The 14,709-nt window shown below is 36.6% G+C and overlaps 1 protein-coding gene across 4 annotated transcripts in view; it reads right to left on the reverse strand.

Annotated features, from left to right (window-relative positions):
• SLC35F5 (solute carrier family 35 member F5) overlaps positions 1–14,483 on the reverse strand; it is a 39,658-nt gene extending 25,175 nt beyond the window's left edge. The window contains exons 1-7 of one of the 4 annotated variants that reach the window (XR_011560953.1): positions 14,186–14,483; positions 13,240–13,330; positions 12,948–13,089; positions 8,274–8,417; positions 6,003–6,065; positions 3,171–3,252; positions 1,464–1,654 (exon numbers count right to left, since the gene is read on the reverse strand). Coding sequence is in view for 3 of the 4 variants with exons in the window: in XM_019973712.2 (XP_019829271.1) it covers positions 1,464–1,654; positions 3,171–3,252; positions 6,003–6,065; positions 8,274–8,417; positions 12,948–13,089; positions 13,240–13,330; positions 14,186–14,225 (753 nt within the window). In the remaining variant the exon portion in view is untranslated. Of the gene's footprint in view, positions 1–1,463; positions 1,655–3,170; positions 3,253–6,002; positions 6,066–8,273; positions 8,418–12,947; positions 13,090–13,239; positions 13,331–13,565; positions 13,605–14,185 lie in introns of those variants that run through there. The other 3 variants (XM_019973712.2, XM_070768664.1, XM_070768666.1) reach the window with 3 other exon arrangements.
• Positions 14,484–14,709: the final 226 nt, after the last annotated feature.

The following is a 14,709-nucleotide window of genomic DNA, read 5'->3' on the forward strand; positions in this document are numbered from 1 at the left end:
AGTTAACTTTATCAATAAAGAGAAGTACTTCTTTTTAATAGACAACAAGCTACGTAAATCAGAAAGGTCTCCACCTTTCCTTCCTGTCAAACTGCCTAGAGATAAATTGTGTGCTTTCTTTTAGTGGAAGTTCCTGACATAATCAACGCATTCCACAGTCAGTTTGCCCCCTATACAGACATTATATGTTTAATCTGGTTCTTATCTCTCGCCTCCTTTTAAACTTTTACTATATAGATTCTTTGCGTTTCACCTCATGTCTCCTTTAAAAGTTAAAGAGATAAAATTAATTAATTTTAGTCTTGCTTTACACATTTAAAACAAGGTAATGGAAATCATAATAGCATAATCTAAATACATGAGCCTTTAAATTAACCTTATTACATATGTAGTTACCATATTACAACTCCCAAAGATTCTTTGATTTTCATTCCTGAATATATTAATCAAGGTATCACTAAAACAGAGGTTATTCAGGCAGAGGATGGTGAAAAATTGGCTATGCCGTATATATGAAGCAAAACTGTAATGTAAAAAAAAAAATCTAATAATCAGGCTAATAATATTGACATTAGCACTGCATCATTACCTAATTTTTTTAAGTGCTCAGTATATATTTAAATCCTAAAGGTTCATACAAAACAACCTTGGAATAGGTTGAGTATTAAAATTCATTTTTAAATTGTAAATCAGAGTTTTTACTTACTCAGACAAGTTGTCTAATCCAAGATTAGCCTAAAATAATATTTTATTTGCTAAATGAATTTTTTATGTGAAACACTAAGCATATTTTTTGGTTTCTAAATCAAAATAATTGAGAAGCTATAATAAAATATTCTGAAAAAATGTTTACTATAAATACTAGTAATATTTTGACCACATTTATATGGCTTCCCAGGTGACACTAGTGGTAAAGAACCTGCCTGTCAATGCGGTAGATATAAAAGACCCGGGTTCAATCCTGGGTTGGGAAGATCCCCTGGAGGAGGAAATAGCAACCCACTCCAGTATTCTTGCCTGGAGAATCCCATGGACAGAGGAGCCTGGTGGGCTATAGTCCATAAGTTCGCAAAGAATCAGACACAACTGACATGACAGCACACATACGAATTTTAAGTAAAACTACAAAAGCAATTATTTGAAGAAATCAATGCAGTCAATGCAAACTCTTATCTGTATATTTACTAGCATTTGTATTAATATATATCATAGTATAAAATAACTATTTATTATCCAAATTCTAAATATATATGAGTAGTTGTAGTGTACAGTATTTATTACATTCTTTCACATATGACTAGTAATTATTAACTTTAATACTCTAATTTCCCTCTGATGACAGATAACAGAGTTTAGAGTCATGATTAAGCAACCTAAATTGTCTTACACTTCCATAGTATATTGTTGGTATGTATACTGTCTTAAAATTCAAATTCCAAACATATAATAAAGAGAAGACTTACCACAAAGCAAAAAAAAAAGCTAATTTTTGCTACTTGAGTTGCCGTAAGTTTCCCCACAGTTTTGAGTAAGGATTCTTGTTCTTTCACAGTAGGATATGACATGCGAGACAACTTAGCTTCCAATGCATGGCTTGATGGAAGTTGTCGAATCTCCATAATATTACTAAATCTTACACGAGACTTTTTGGGAACTTAAAAGGAAAAATATAGTACAAAATCATTAAACATTTCCCCTCACACCCAACAAAAGTTAAAAGTTTTAATATAATGATAAATGCATATAATTTATCTATGATCATGTTTGAATAGTCAAAAAAAAAAACAGTTACATTATTATATGGGACAGCTCTGCTTATGGAAAAGAGTTTGCAAGAAAAAATGTTTCCATTTATGAAACATTTTGATGATTTTAAAATGAGACCAATATTCAAATAAAGTTTCTTCAACTGTATACATGCACAACTGCCTGATTCAGGATATAGTATGAATATTATTTTAGCATTTATATTGTTCAGTCACAAAGTCATGTCCAATTCTGTGCAACCCCATGGACTGCAGCATGCCAGGCCTGCCTGTTCCTCACCATCTCCCAGAGTTTGCTCAAGTTCATGTCCAGTGAATCGGTGATGCCATCCAACCATCTTGTCCTCTGTGGCCCTCTCCTCCTGCCTTCAACCTTGCCCAGCATCAAGGTCTTTTCCAATGAGTTGGTTCTTCACATCAGGTGGCCAGAGTATTGGAGTTTCAGCTTCATCATCAGTCCTTCCAATGAATACTCAGGACTGATTCCCTTTAGGATTAACTGGTTTGATCTCCTTGCAGTCCAAAGGATTCTCAAGAGTCTTCTCCAACACCACAGTTCAAAAGCTTCAATTCTTTCACACGCAGCCTTCTTTTTGGCCCAACTCTCACATCCATACATGACTACTGGAAAAAACATAGCTTTGACTAGGACCTTTGTCAGTAAAGTAATGAGTTTAGAGCTCAAAAAAAAAGGAAATCTGTCACTGCTTCCATCTTTTCCCCTTCTATTTGCCATGAAGTGATGGGACAAGATGCCATGATCTTAACATTTTTAATACTGAGTTTTAAACCAGCTTTTTCACTCTCCTCTTTCACCCTCACCAAGAGGTTCTTCAGTTCCTCTTCGCTTTCTGCCATTGGAGTGGTATCATCTGCATATCTGAGTTTGTTATTTCTCCCAGCAATCTTGATTTCAGCTTGTAACTCATCCAGCCCGGCATTTATAGTAAAAGCTTATTTGGATTTTTTCTCATAGATATTCAATTTATGAGAATTATTTTCCTAGTCAAGCATGCAGAACATTCTTCTACAGTTCCACTACTTGCAAGAGAATATCATAGATAAGTTCTTCACTTTACACTGAAGCTGGCTTTCCTTATCACATTCACAACTGGCAAAACTCCTGAAATTCGCTATCAACGTCTTTGATGGCCTGGTTGCAGAAAACATTGTTGATTAAAAAATGAATCTATGTTTACAGTAACACCATAGAGATTTCTGGTATTTGGAAGCTATTTCCATTGAATTAATGAAAACTTCCAGTCAAACTACCAGACAACTACAGGTTGAACCAATACCACATGGAATAGGCAACCCACAGAACCACTTAATTTTGGAATGGCTTGAATGAAAAGCTAAAATTTTCATCCATTTCTAAGTCATGAAATTCTAAGTTTTGCTTACTTTTTTCAGTATCAATGTTTGTGTTCTCAGGTTTTTCACTTGGAAGATCATGAAATTTCACAGGAACATATAGAGGCTCACTCTGGAATGCAGCAAAAACAGAAACAAATATAAACAGCAAGTATAATATCTGATACACTGGCTAAATTTAAGTGAATGGTTTATAGACACAGATACCACCCAAAAGAGAGCCTTTCACCACCATGCTTATACAGCATAATTTTCCCAAAATGCATTTTCAAGACTTAAAAAGGAAACTCAAATGATCCACTCAGGTACAAAGACAGAAAGAATAAGTTTAAAGTTTAGAAATGTAATCGAACAGCACTGGCACATTATGATATTTAACATTTAAAAATCATAAAAACAGACCTCTCTCAGCTAATAGATTATCTCCCATTCCTTTTCATTCATTCTTTTAAGATATATATATTGAGTGTCTACTATGTCAGGTACTGTTCTAGGTCCTGGGGATGTAACAGTGAATAGAAACAAAATCTCTGTTCTCAATGATCAGTCAGTCTAATGGGGAAGGCAGACAATGAACAAATAATCACATGTATAATATGTATACAAATTTGCCAAATTGCTTCCCCTTACTACTTGAGTCACCTAAAACCAAAAATTCCTAAAAATCTGAACTAGATTAACAGATAGAAAAATAGCTTCCTCTTATCAGTTCTTACTTCTCATGTCCAGAGCAGGTAAACTTACATTTCTCATTAGTCCTCACAACAACTTTATAAAATGGAATTTTAAAGGAACTTTTCTAGAAGTTGAGATATAAAATAACTGAGTGGTAGACAACAGAATTAAATTCAGGTTTGTCTAACCATGCTCTAAAGATCTACATTTTTCAGTTCAGTTCAATTCAGTCGCTCAGTCGTATCCGACTCATTGCGACCCCATGAATTGCAGCAGGCCAGGCCTCCCTGTCCATCACCAACTCCCAGAGTTCACCCAAACTCATGTCCATTGAGTCGGTGATGCCATCCAACCATCTCATCCTCTGTCGTCCCCTTCTGCTCCTGCCCCCAATACCTCCCAGCATCAGGGTCTTTTCCAATGAGTCAGCTCTTCGCATCAGGTGGCCAAAGGATTGGAGTCTCAGCTTCAACATCAGTCCTTCCAATGAACACCCAGGACTGATCTCCTTTAGGATGGACTGGTTGGATCTCCTTGCAGTCCAAGGGACTCTCAAGAGTCCTCTCCAACACCACAGTTCAAAAGCATCAATTCTTCAGCACTCAGCTTTCTTTCTACATTTTAAGTGGTTCTAAACACCTCAACTGTTTTTGCAAATGTTTCTCAGATGATCTGTATTCAAGGTACAATTCTCCAAAGACAGTTTCTTAAATCAACATAAAATATTTTTTTTTTTTATTTAACTCCTGATACAGATTCTGTCAATTAAAACTATTCAGTAAATGAAGAGATAACAGGATTTGGAAATAGAGTCTCTTTGTTGCATTACAGCATTTGACCTAAAACAATTTGACATGTACATCTTACAGATAACAGCAAAACTTAGCAAAATAGTAGGGCTTCCCAGGTGGCACAGTGGTAAAGAATTCATCTGCAATATTGCAATGCAAGAGACGCAAGAGACGGGGTTTGATCCCTTGGTCGGGAAGACCAATTCACTCCAGTATTCTTGCCTGGAAAATCCCATGGACAGAGGAGCCTGGAGGGCTCTACAATTCATGGGTCCTATAGTTCATGGGGTCCCAAGAGTCAGATGTGACTGAGCACAGCACAGCAGCAGTAGAAGAGTAGGTTGCCATTTCAACTCTTGTCTTCTACACTGACAGAGACAACTGATACTAGTCTTGTGTTTTCTTCCCCTAGTTTTCTTTTTGCTGTTATTTTGTGTTTTGTTTTGTTTTTTGCTGCGCTGCACAGCTTTGTGATATCTTAGTTCCCTGATCATGGATCAAACACATACCCTCAGTAAGTAAAAGCACAGGATCCTAACCACTCGACCATCAGGGAATTCCCAATGACTAGTCTTGTTGACACTAAAGATCCGAGAGAGAAAAGACATGACACTTTCTCTAAGTTTAACAAAGCCTACACTGTGCCGAATAACCTATCTTGCAAGCAACCGTAGTTCTAAGAGCCAGATGAACTAAAAAACAGTCAATAAGGTCACCTATAGTGCTTCATTAATTGGTACTAAATTTTAGAGTAACTTTAAAATCTTTCTCAAATAGAATACCACACTTGGAATGATACATTTTAAATACATAACTTAGTAATGATCTAAAAAGAGTATTCTTACATACTGTCTCCAACAAGATTAAATAGAGTGACTATGTTAATTCCTTTGTAAGCTTGTTTATTATCTGTCTCTCTTCCTTCCTCAAACACACACTGGAGCATAAGCTATATTTCAAGAGTCTAGAAGAAGTATTTAATATATTAAGTGCTCTTAAAAATTTGTGAAATGAATACACAATCTGCTTATAGAGTCTGTTTCAAGTAAATGCATTTGCTTCTAAGTGATAAAATATAACAAACATGATGTGACAAAGCTGGTAAGAAACAAAGGACTTCCTTTTCTCTTTTCACTCTTTAACTAATTTCCTCTTCCCTTCTCCCCTTAGAGGTGGCTGAATTGCTTGCTTCTAGGCCCCAGGTACCGCTAAGGAAAGAAAGTACCAAAAAAAAAAAAAAAAAAAAGAAAGTACCAAATTACAACTCTTGTGGAGAGCACCTAACATGGAGATACAACTATCTTAACATAGCTGTGGTGCTATCAAAGTTATTTCAGTCCTTCCCACCACGGTCAACTCCACCCAGTCTCTCCCTGACGAGAAAAGAAACACTTACCAAAGAACTATTCATAGTTGTATCTGTTGTGCAAGCAGCAAAGTACCCTTCAGCATCTGCAAACTACAAATTATGAGACATAAAATTCGATTAAACTCATGTTACAAACTAGAACTGATGTGAGTCACAGCTCAAATCAGTAAGGAAGAGTCAATGTAGAAAAATGGACAAGATATGGACAACTCACAGAAAAATTCTACTATGCAACAAATACATGAAAAAAGTAACCAAAAACACGCAAATTAAACAAGATACCACTGCCTACCTACCCTACTGGCAAATGATTAGGGTTCTGCTGACAGTTCAATCTTACACACTGCTAACAGACATCAATCAGGTGAAACTACTACAGATGCTAATTTAGTGAAAGGAATCAAAAGCCATAAAATGACACTGGTGTTTTACCCAGCAATTATGCTTTTAGGAATTCAGCCTAACTAAATAACTACATATGAATACAAAGGCATTCCTATTTATTCACAACAAAAGAGAAGGTGAAAACACTCTAAAAATTGTTAGTTAAATAAAATAGGAAACAATGATAACAAATGTTTATTTGTCTGGAAAAATATTCACGATATGGTAAATGAAAAATCAAGTCAGGTTAGAAAGCAATATATATAGACCAAACCTATTTCTGCTATAAATCTTTTTTAATATATATACATATAAATAGATATCTACGGATAGTATCAAATATTTATAGTGGTCTTAGAATGGTAAGAGTACGAATAGATTATTCTTATTCTTCCTGTTAACATAATTTGTCTCCAACAATGAACTTTACTGCAATTAAAAAATACTTAACACTGAAAAATGTTCCAACAATGTTAAGTTTCATAAAAAGTTGTTTGTGATATACTATCAAGCACAAAAAGCAAGTAATAAAACAGGATGTAACAGAATAATTTCATTCTTATAAAAAGTGAAACAAAAATACACACATGTAAAAGAATGGTAGTACATATGCCAAAATAGTGTTAGAGATTATTCCTTGAATGGTAGAATTTATTATTTTCTTTGTTTTGTTCCTCTATATCTTTAAAATTTTCAACAATGTACATGTATTAATACACATGTAACATATTCCTACATGTAATACTACAATGAATGTGCATTTCTATAATGCATACATCTTAACTTTTACAAAGTAAAAACTACTCATATTCATAATTTTGGTAAGTTTTTGTGCACAGGAGTATAATTTCCAGTCTTTACCTCAAAAATTACTGAAAAGCCCGATAAAAATCTAAAAACTTCATTTCTCAGGCATGCATTCATTAGCTAAGACAAGAAATAATATTGTTTTAATTCACAAAAAGTAGTACACATAAAAGAAAAGGATTTATGGAAACAGAAAATAAAACATAGGTTACCAGAAGCTGGGGGAAGGAAAGAATGGGCATTCAAGCAGAGTTTCTGCTTGGGATGACAAAAAAGTTCTGGAGATGGATAGTGGTAATGGTTATACAGAAAAACAAATGTACTTAATTCCACTGAACTACACATTTTAAAATGGTTAAAATAGTAAATTTTATGTTATATATATTTGAATACAATAAAAATAGGGTAAAAGAAAAAAATGATTAAAATGGTAAATATGATGTTATGTATATGTTACCAAAATTTTAAAAAGAAAGAGAGGGATAGAGAATCTAAAAACAAAAGAAAAAGAAAAGAATTAATGTAAGAGATAGTTTTATATTCTTTATTATCAAAAATTGAGTTTCCACTACAAGGAAGATATATCACTATATAAACTGTCATTTTTTCCCAACACTTAAAAAGAAGCATGTATGTCACATTAATGAAAGAATATAATTTGATTAGCCAAACATCTGAAAAATGCTCTGAAATATGTTATTTTCATTTTAACATACAAACTTTGAATTATTTTCTTCTATAATCAACTAATTAGATGATATTCATCTGGTCTGCAAATGACCAAAACTCTAGATACTTTTCTTATCCCTTCTCTTCCATTATTTTCTCCACATGTTCTGAACTGAACTGAAATAATATTTAACAACTCAGAGGATATCACAAGGTAAGCGAAAGAAACTGATTATGTACCTTTGATCTTTCACAAAATATTCTGATGCCAAGCTGATTAGAAAAAATTTTAAAGTATCAACAAAAGTAGGTTTTTCATATATCATACTATTTTCATTCATTTAACTGAACAACTTAAAATCTGACATCTTTCAAGAAACTGGTACTTTGAAAAATTGAAAACCCCTCTCCAACAAACACTTGAAATTTAAAACTTACAAAAGTAGCATGCTTTCCTCGAAATCCTCTTGTGCACTGTTGTCTCCAAGGCTTCCAAACTATAAAGCCCAAAAGGTACAGAACGAACATAGACGTTTTTGCAAAGGTGCTGAAGAATGGTTTGTTGTACTGAGTAAAAACATACTGTGGAGGAAAACAGTTACACAAACTGAGACAAACCTCATTACTCATTTCCAATAAAATAAGATTATTACATGATTTTTAACTCTTTGGAAAGATTTTTAACTTTTGGAAAGATCAAAAGAGACTACAAAAATATTTTTAATTCATTTCTGAATATTGTCTTTTTCTTATATGCCAAGCATAATATTTCTAAACAACTTGCAAAAAAAAGTTTTTAGTTTGCACTGAAAACCTACTATGCAACAGTATCTATATTAGGGACTAAGGCAAAGTAAGACAGGCTTTCCTGAGAGGAGATAAAAAGATCCAGATTTTATATATAGATAGATATAGATAAGAAGAATACACAGTGTAATATGCTAATACCATGACAGTGGGGTACAGGGTACCAAGGGAATACCAAAGAAAGATCATTCTGAAGGTTACAGAAATTTTCCAAAAGAAGCTATTCTTGATCCATATCTGAAAGGCTAAATAATAGCCCAAACAGAGGAAATAGCACAAAGAAAGCCAATGAAAAAGTATGGGCTATTAAGAAAACTGCATGAAGTTTAAAATTATTAGGAAGTTATAAAAAAAAAAACCCTGCAATTATCATTTTTGTTTGATTTTTTTAAAAGTATAGTTGATTTACAATGCTGTCTTAGTTTCAGGTGTACAGCAAGACGATTCAGTTGTGTGTGTGTGTGTGTGTGTGTGTGTGTGTGTGTGTGTGTGTGTGTGTGTGTGTGTGTGTGTGTCTATGTATAAACTACCTATTTTTTCAGATTCTTTTCCATTTTAAGTTATTACATGGTATTGAATATAGTTCCCTGCACTACATAGGATATCCTTGTTATCATCATTTAAATTGAAAATATCAGCAAGAACTCATAATTTTTATTTCAAAAAAAAAATCTTAAAGACAATCTCTTTAACAAGTGGTGCTAGGAAAACGGGTCAACCACTTGTAAAAGAATGAAACTAGAACACTTTCTAACACCATACACAAAAATAAACTCAAAATGGAGTAAAGATCTAAACATAAGACCAGAAACTATAAAACTCCTAGAGGAAAACATAGACAAAACACTCTCCAACATACATCACAGCAGGATCCCCTATGACCCACCTCCCAGAATATTGGAAATAAAAGCAAAAATAAACAAATGGGACCTAATTAAACTTAAAAGCTTCTCCACAACAAAGGAAACTATAAGCAAGGAGAAAAGACAGCCTTCAGACTGGGAGAAAATAATAGCAAATGAAGCAACTGACAAACAACTTTTCTCAAAAATATACAAGCAACTCCTGCAGCTCAATTCCAGAAAAATAAATGACCCAATCAAAAAATGGGCCAAAGAACTAAATAGACATTTCTCCAAAGAAGACATACAGATGGCTAACAAACACATGAAAAGATGCTCAACATCACTCATTATCAGAGAAATGCAAATCAAAACCACAATGAGGTACCATTTCACGCCAGTCAGAATGGCTGCAATCCAAAAGTCTACAAGCAATAAATGCTGGAGAGGGTGTGGAGAAAAGGGAACCCTCTTACACTGTTGGTGGGAATGCAAACTAGTATGGCCACTATGGAAAACAGTGTGGAGATTCCTTAAAAAACCGGAAATAGAACTGCCTTATGACCGAACAATCCCACTGCTGGGCATACACACTGAGGAAACCAGAAGGGAAAGAGACACGTGTACCCCACTGTTCATCGCAGCACTGTTTATAATAGCCAGGACATGGAAGCAACCTAGATATCCATCAGCAGATGAATGGATAAGAAAGCTGTGGTACATATACACAATGGAGTATTAGTCAGCCATTAAAAAGAATACATTTGAATCAGTTCTAATGAGGTGGATGAAACTGGAGCTGATTATACAGAGTGAAGTAAGCCAGAAAGAAAAACACCAATACAGTATACTAATGCATATATATGGAATTTAGAAAGATGGTAACAATAACCCTGTATACAAGACAGCAAAAGAGACACTGATGTATAGAAGTCTTTTGGACTCTGTGGGAGAGGGAGAGGGTGGGATGATTTGGGAGAATGGCACTGAAACATGTATAATATCATATATGAAACAAGTCACCAGTCCAGGTTCGATGCATGATACTGGATGCTTGGGGCTGGTGCACTGGGACGACCCAGAGGGATGGTACGGGGAGGGAGGAGGGAGGAGGGTTCAGGATGGTGAACACATGTATACCTGTGGCGGATTCATGCTGGTATATGGCAAAACCAATACAATATTGTAAAGTTAAAAAATAAAACAAAGGAATAAAAACAAATGGACAAAAAAAAATCCTAGTTATGTGCATTGAAAGCCCTAGAAAAAAATAACCCATAAGGAATGAGCACCACAAGAATCCAGATGATAATCTGCACCACTTTGAAAACAAAAAAACCATTGATCCTTGAAGAAAGGGTCAAATCCAAGGCAGGAATGTATGACATAAGTCTAGGACATTTTGTGTCAAAAGGCAAACAGGATGGGGTCCTACTGAAAAAAGACACTAGAGACAATTTAAAGGTGCTCTCACTGGCCAAAGATAGGGCAGTTTAAGCATCAAAGGGATAATAAGCACAATCCTATTTCTTTTTTAAAATTTAAATTTATTTATTTTTAATTGGAGGATAATTGCTTTACAATATTGTAATGGTTTCTGCCATATATTAACATGAATCAGCCATAGGTACATATGTATGTACCCACCCCCTTGAGCCTCCCTCCCACCTCTCACCCCATCCAATCCATTAAGTTGTCACAAAGCAGTGGATTTGAGCTCCCTGTGTCATATAGCAAATACAGCAAATTTCCATTGGCTATCTAATTTTACATAAAATAATTAATAACCACAATTGTTTAAAACACATCAAACATACAAAAATCCCTAAATGTATAATGATATACAAAAAATGCTCAATGATTATTTCTGGAAGTTGCTAGGTAACATTAATTTAAAATGAATAAAGAAAAGGAATAAAGATGTATCCAAACTTTCCCATATGAACCATGTTTCAGGATAACCAAACAGTAGTTGCAGAAAAGTTCTCCTTAAAGAATTTCAACTAATAAATGCAGAAGGAATGATCCTTAGAAAAATCAACATTTTATAACCTCTAGTGAAATACTCTCTCCAGTACTCTTGCCTGGAAAATCCCATGGACAGAGGAGCCTGGTAGGCAGTCCGTGGGGTCGCTAGGAGTCGGACACGACTGAGCGACCTCACTTTCACTTTCACGCACTGGAGAAGGAAATGGCAACCCACTCCAGTGTTCTTGCCTGGAGAATCCCAGGGACGGGGGAGCCCGGTGGGCTGCCATCTATGGGGTCACACAGGGTCAGATACGACTGAAGCAACTTAGCAGCAGTAGCAGCAGCAGCAGTGAAATACTCTATCTGGACAATAATCATATGGATATTCAACAACTACATAAAGACTGATGAGGAACTTACAGTGCTCAAATTGGCATCATTCAAAGTAAGACTTGTAGCCATTACCAGCCTCATGCTATGATGTCAAAGGAAGTAACCAACACAATAAATAAAAACTAAACTATTTGAAACTAAAATAAAATTTTAAAGATAAGCGTATTTCCCTATCAACATTAAACAGATTTCTTTGTAGTTAAACTACAGAATGCTAATCTTAAAAAAAAAAAAAAGTTTGTAGAAGAGTGAAAAATCAATGGCCTAATGTATTCCAGAGTCTAACTCCAAAAAGGCTAAAAATTTATTCATCAGATACAATGCCAATGTCAACTATTTACTTAGCTACCACGTGGGATGACCAGCAGTATCGCACTGCTTCCTTTGACATTTAAATTCATTTTATAAATGCTAGTCTTCCTTTTGCCTTAATATAGCAACATGTAAATTGAAACAGTAATTTCTGAAAATGAATTTTTGCAGGGATCGTTAACTAAAGTGAATTAAGTACCTATACAAGTTGAAAGAAAAACTAGCTTGTGAACTCAAAATACCACATTACTACCAACAGGTCATCAATAAAAACAAAATAAAATTTAATTAAAGGCAATCACCCTATACATGTATTTCACAAGAACGTTTAAATCAGCAAACACATAAATGTCCATGCACCAATGTATGTGTACAATAGTGACCATACATGAAAACTCGGATCACTGTCAATCATTTGTCCAAAAGTATTTTCACTTTCTACTAAATGGTGACTCCTGTATGGCTGTTCCACTAGAAAACAGTATTTATAAAAAAAGAAATAAATTTAGAGAAAAAAAAAAAAACACCAAAAACCCACAAATATTAAGAAAATAGGCATGTATCTCATTTTCTACATAACCTCCTTCTAGGGATTTAAGAAAACTGAATGAAACAATAAAAACAGTATCCTTTCAGCTTCAACTTGAATTGATACTCGTTCGTTATAAAAGAAAATTTAACAATATTCAAAATACCACTTAAGTGGGCATGAGAGACAGTAATGGCTAGAGATAAATATAACGATATTTCAATAACACAGCATCATTCCTAGATAAGGCTTACATACCGAAGTAAGTTCTGAGGATGCAACCCATATCACATCAACAAGTAGGAGAATAACAATCCCAAGAGCCATTCGCTTCCGCTGAGTGAAACCACTGCTCTGGGAATTCATTCGGTTCATGATAAACACACACACCATTTGCAGTCTGTTTTTAGAAAAACACAGATTACATTAGAAAGGATCTTTAAAAAATAACCATATAAAAATGAGAATATAAGTACAACAGAAGTATGACATTTGTTAAGCTAATGTTCAAAGTCACACAGTTTTTGTTTTTTTAAAGTGTTGAATTTACCTTATTTTAAAGGCCTTTCTGAGATCTTGAAGAGCAATGCCTGAAAACTTAGAAGATCTGAGTCTAAACGGAGGTGAAGAACTCAGTGCACCTAAAAATCACCACAGAATAATGCTTGTGAAAACATCAACCACTCAAAATAAGACTCATAAGCTCTTTTTCACTCTTCACCTTTAAAATGAAAGCAAATGAAAGAATATCGAGTATGTGAAATATAACTGACATTTTTCTCTACACTTCTGTTATCTACTATACATTTCAAATTATACTCAAATACGATACAAAGAAAAAAAGCAAAATTCAACAATCAGCATATTTAAGAATACTTCACTAGTGAAGAACAGCTTCATAATAGTTTCATAAAGACAGAACTGGATTCGCCGCTCTTGCTACTCTCTTCAGAGGCACCCAACCCCCGGACAGTGTCTAGACACGCGCCTGTTTCTAAGTGTCTTCTCCGTCCCAGATCTTGAGTGGACTTGGCAGATTTGAGAGGAAGCGATTTGTTTTGTGTATTGAGGGCACGTTTCCAAGCACCTCACATGGTCAAGGGAAAGGATCCTCCACGCTTCCCCCACCCACCCTTCAGTGTGTCTACTATTTCGATCCGAAATAGTCATTCAGGAGGTGGGTGGGGAAACAGCTGTTCAAGGGAATCTTCCTTTTTTCGAGGAGGGAAAAAAAGAAAGTTAAGGCAGTGACGTCTCCCCGGAGAAAGAGATTAAAGCCCTGAGGCGGCGGCGCCGGGAAGCTTCCTCAACTACCAGAGTCTAGACTGGGCTCGCGCGCCCCTGTCAGCCTCCCCCTCAATAGGTCCCCAGACACTGTGGCCATTTCTGTCAGAGCACCTCGGCTGCTACCAGAGGCTCAAGAGTGGGGCTGTTCGGAGCCCTCGGTCCCCGGCTTCGGTTCCGAGTGATTTCGCGGCCATCCTGTGCCTACTTACCTGGCCTTCCTGCCCCGGGATGGTGTCGTGGCGGCACCATGAGCGGACCCGGCCCGGACCCGCCGCCGCCCAGGGCCACGGCCGCGGCCTCGGACTCACAGAGCTCTCGCACCGCCTGTCATTGCGCTGCGCGCAGGCCTAGCCCCTGAAGCCGCGGTGGGCCTCGGGGCGACACTGCCGACGCCAACCGGCTCCACTCGGTTCGGGAGGGCTGGGGGCGGGCGAAGGTAAGGAACCGCGCAGGCAGCGATGGCCGCGGAGGCCCTGAGCTGGACCCTGGCCCCGGCCCCGCCCCCGGCCGGCCAGCCTGCCAGCCCGGCCTGCGGCCCCGCCCCTCTCTCCGGCGCAAGGGCGGTGGCGCACGGGTTTCGTCACGACTGCGCGACTGCAGGCGGCAGGAGGGTGTACGTCTAGGTTGGTTTGTCTATTGACGGGCGCTGGGCACAGAGCGAGAAGACGCCGCTGGGACGGCAGAGAGGAGATGGGAAGAAGGGAAGCAGGGCGCGGTGGAATGAGAAGAGGGA

This window comes from Bos indicus, chromosome 2, assembly GCF_029378745.1.
Source record: "Bos indicus isolate NIAB-ARS_2022 breed Sahiwal x Tharparkar chromosome 2, NIAB-ARS_B.indTharparkar_mat_pri_1.0, whole genome shotgun sequence".
NCBI classification, from domain to species: domain Eukaryota; kingdom Metazoa; phylum Chordata; class Mammalia; order Artiodactyla; family Bovidae; genus Bos; species Bos indicus.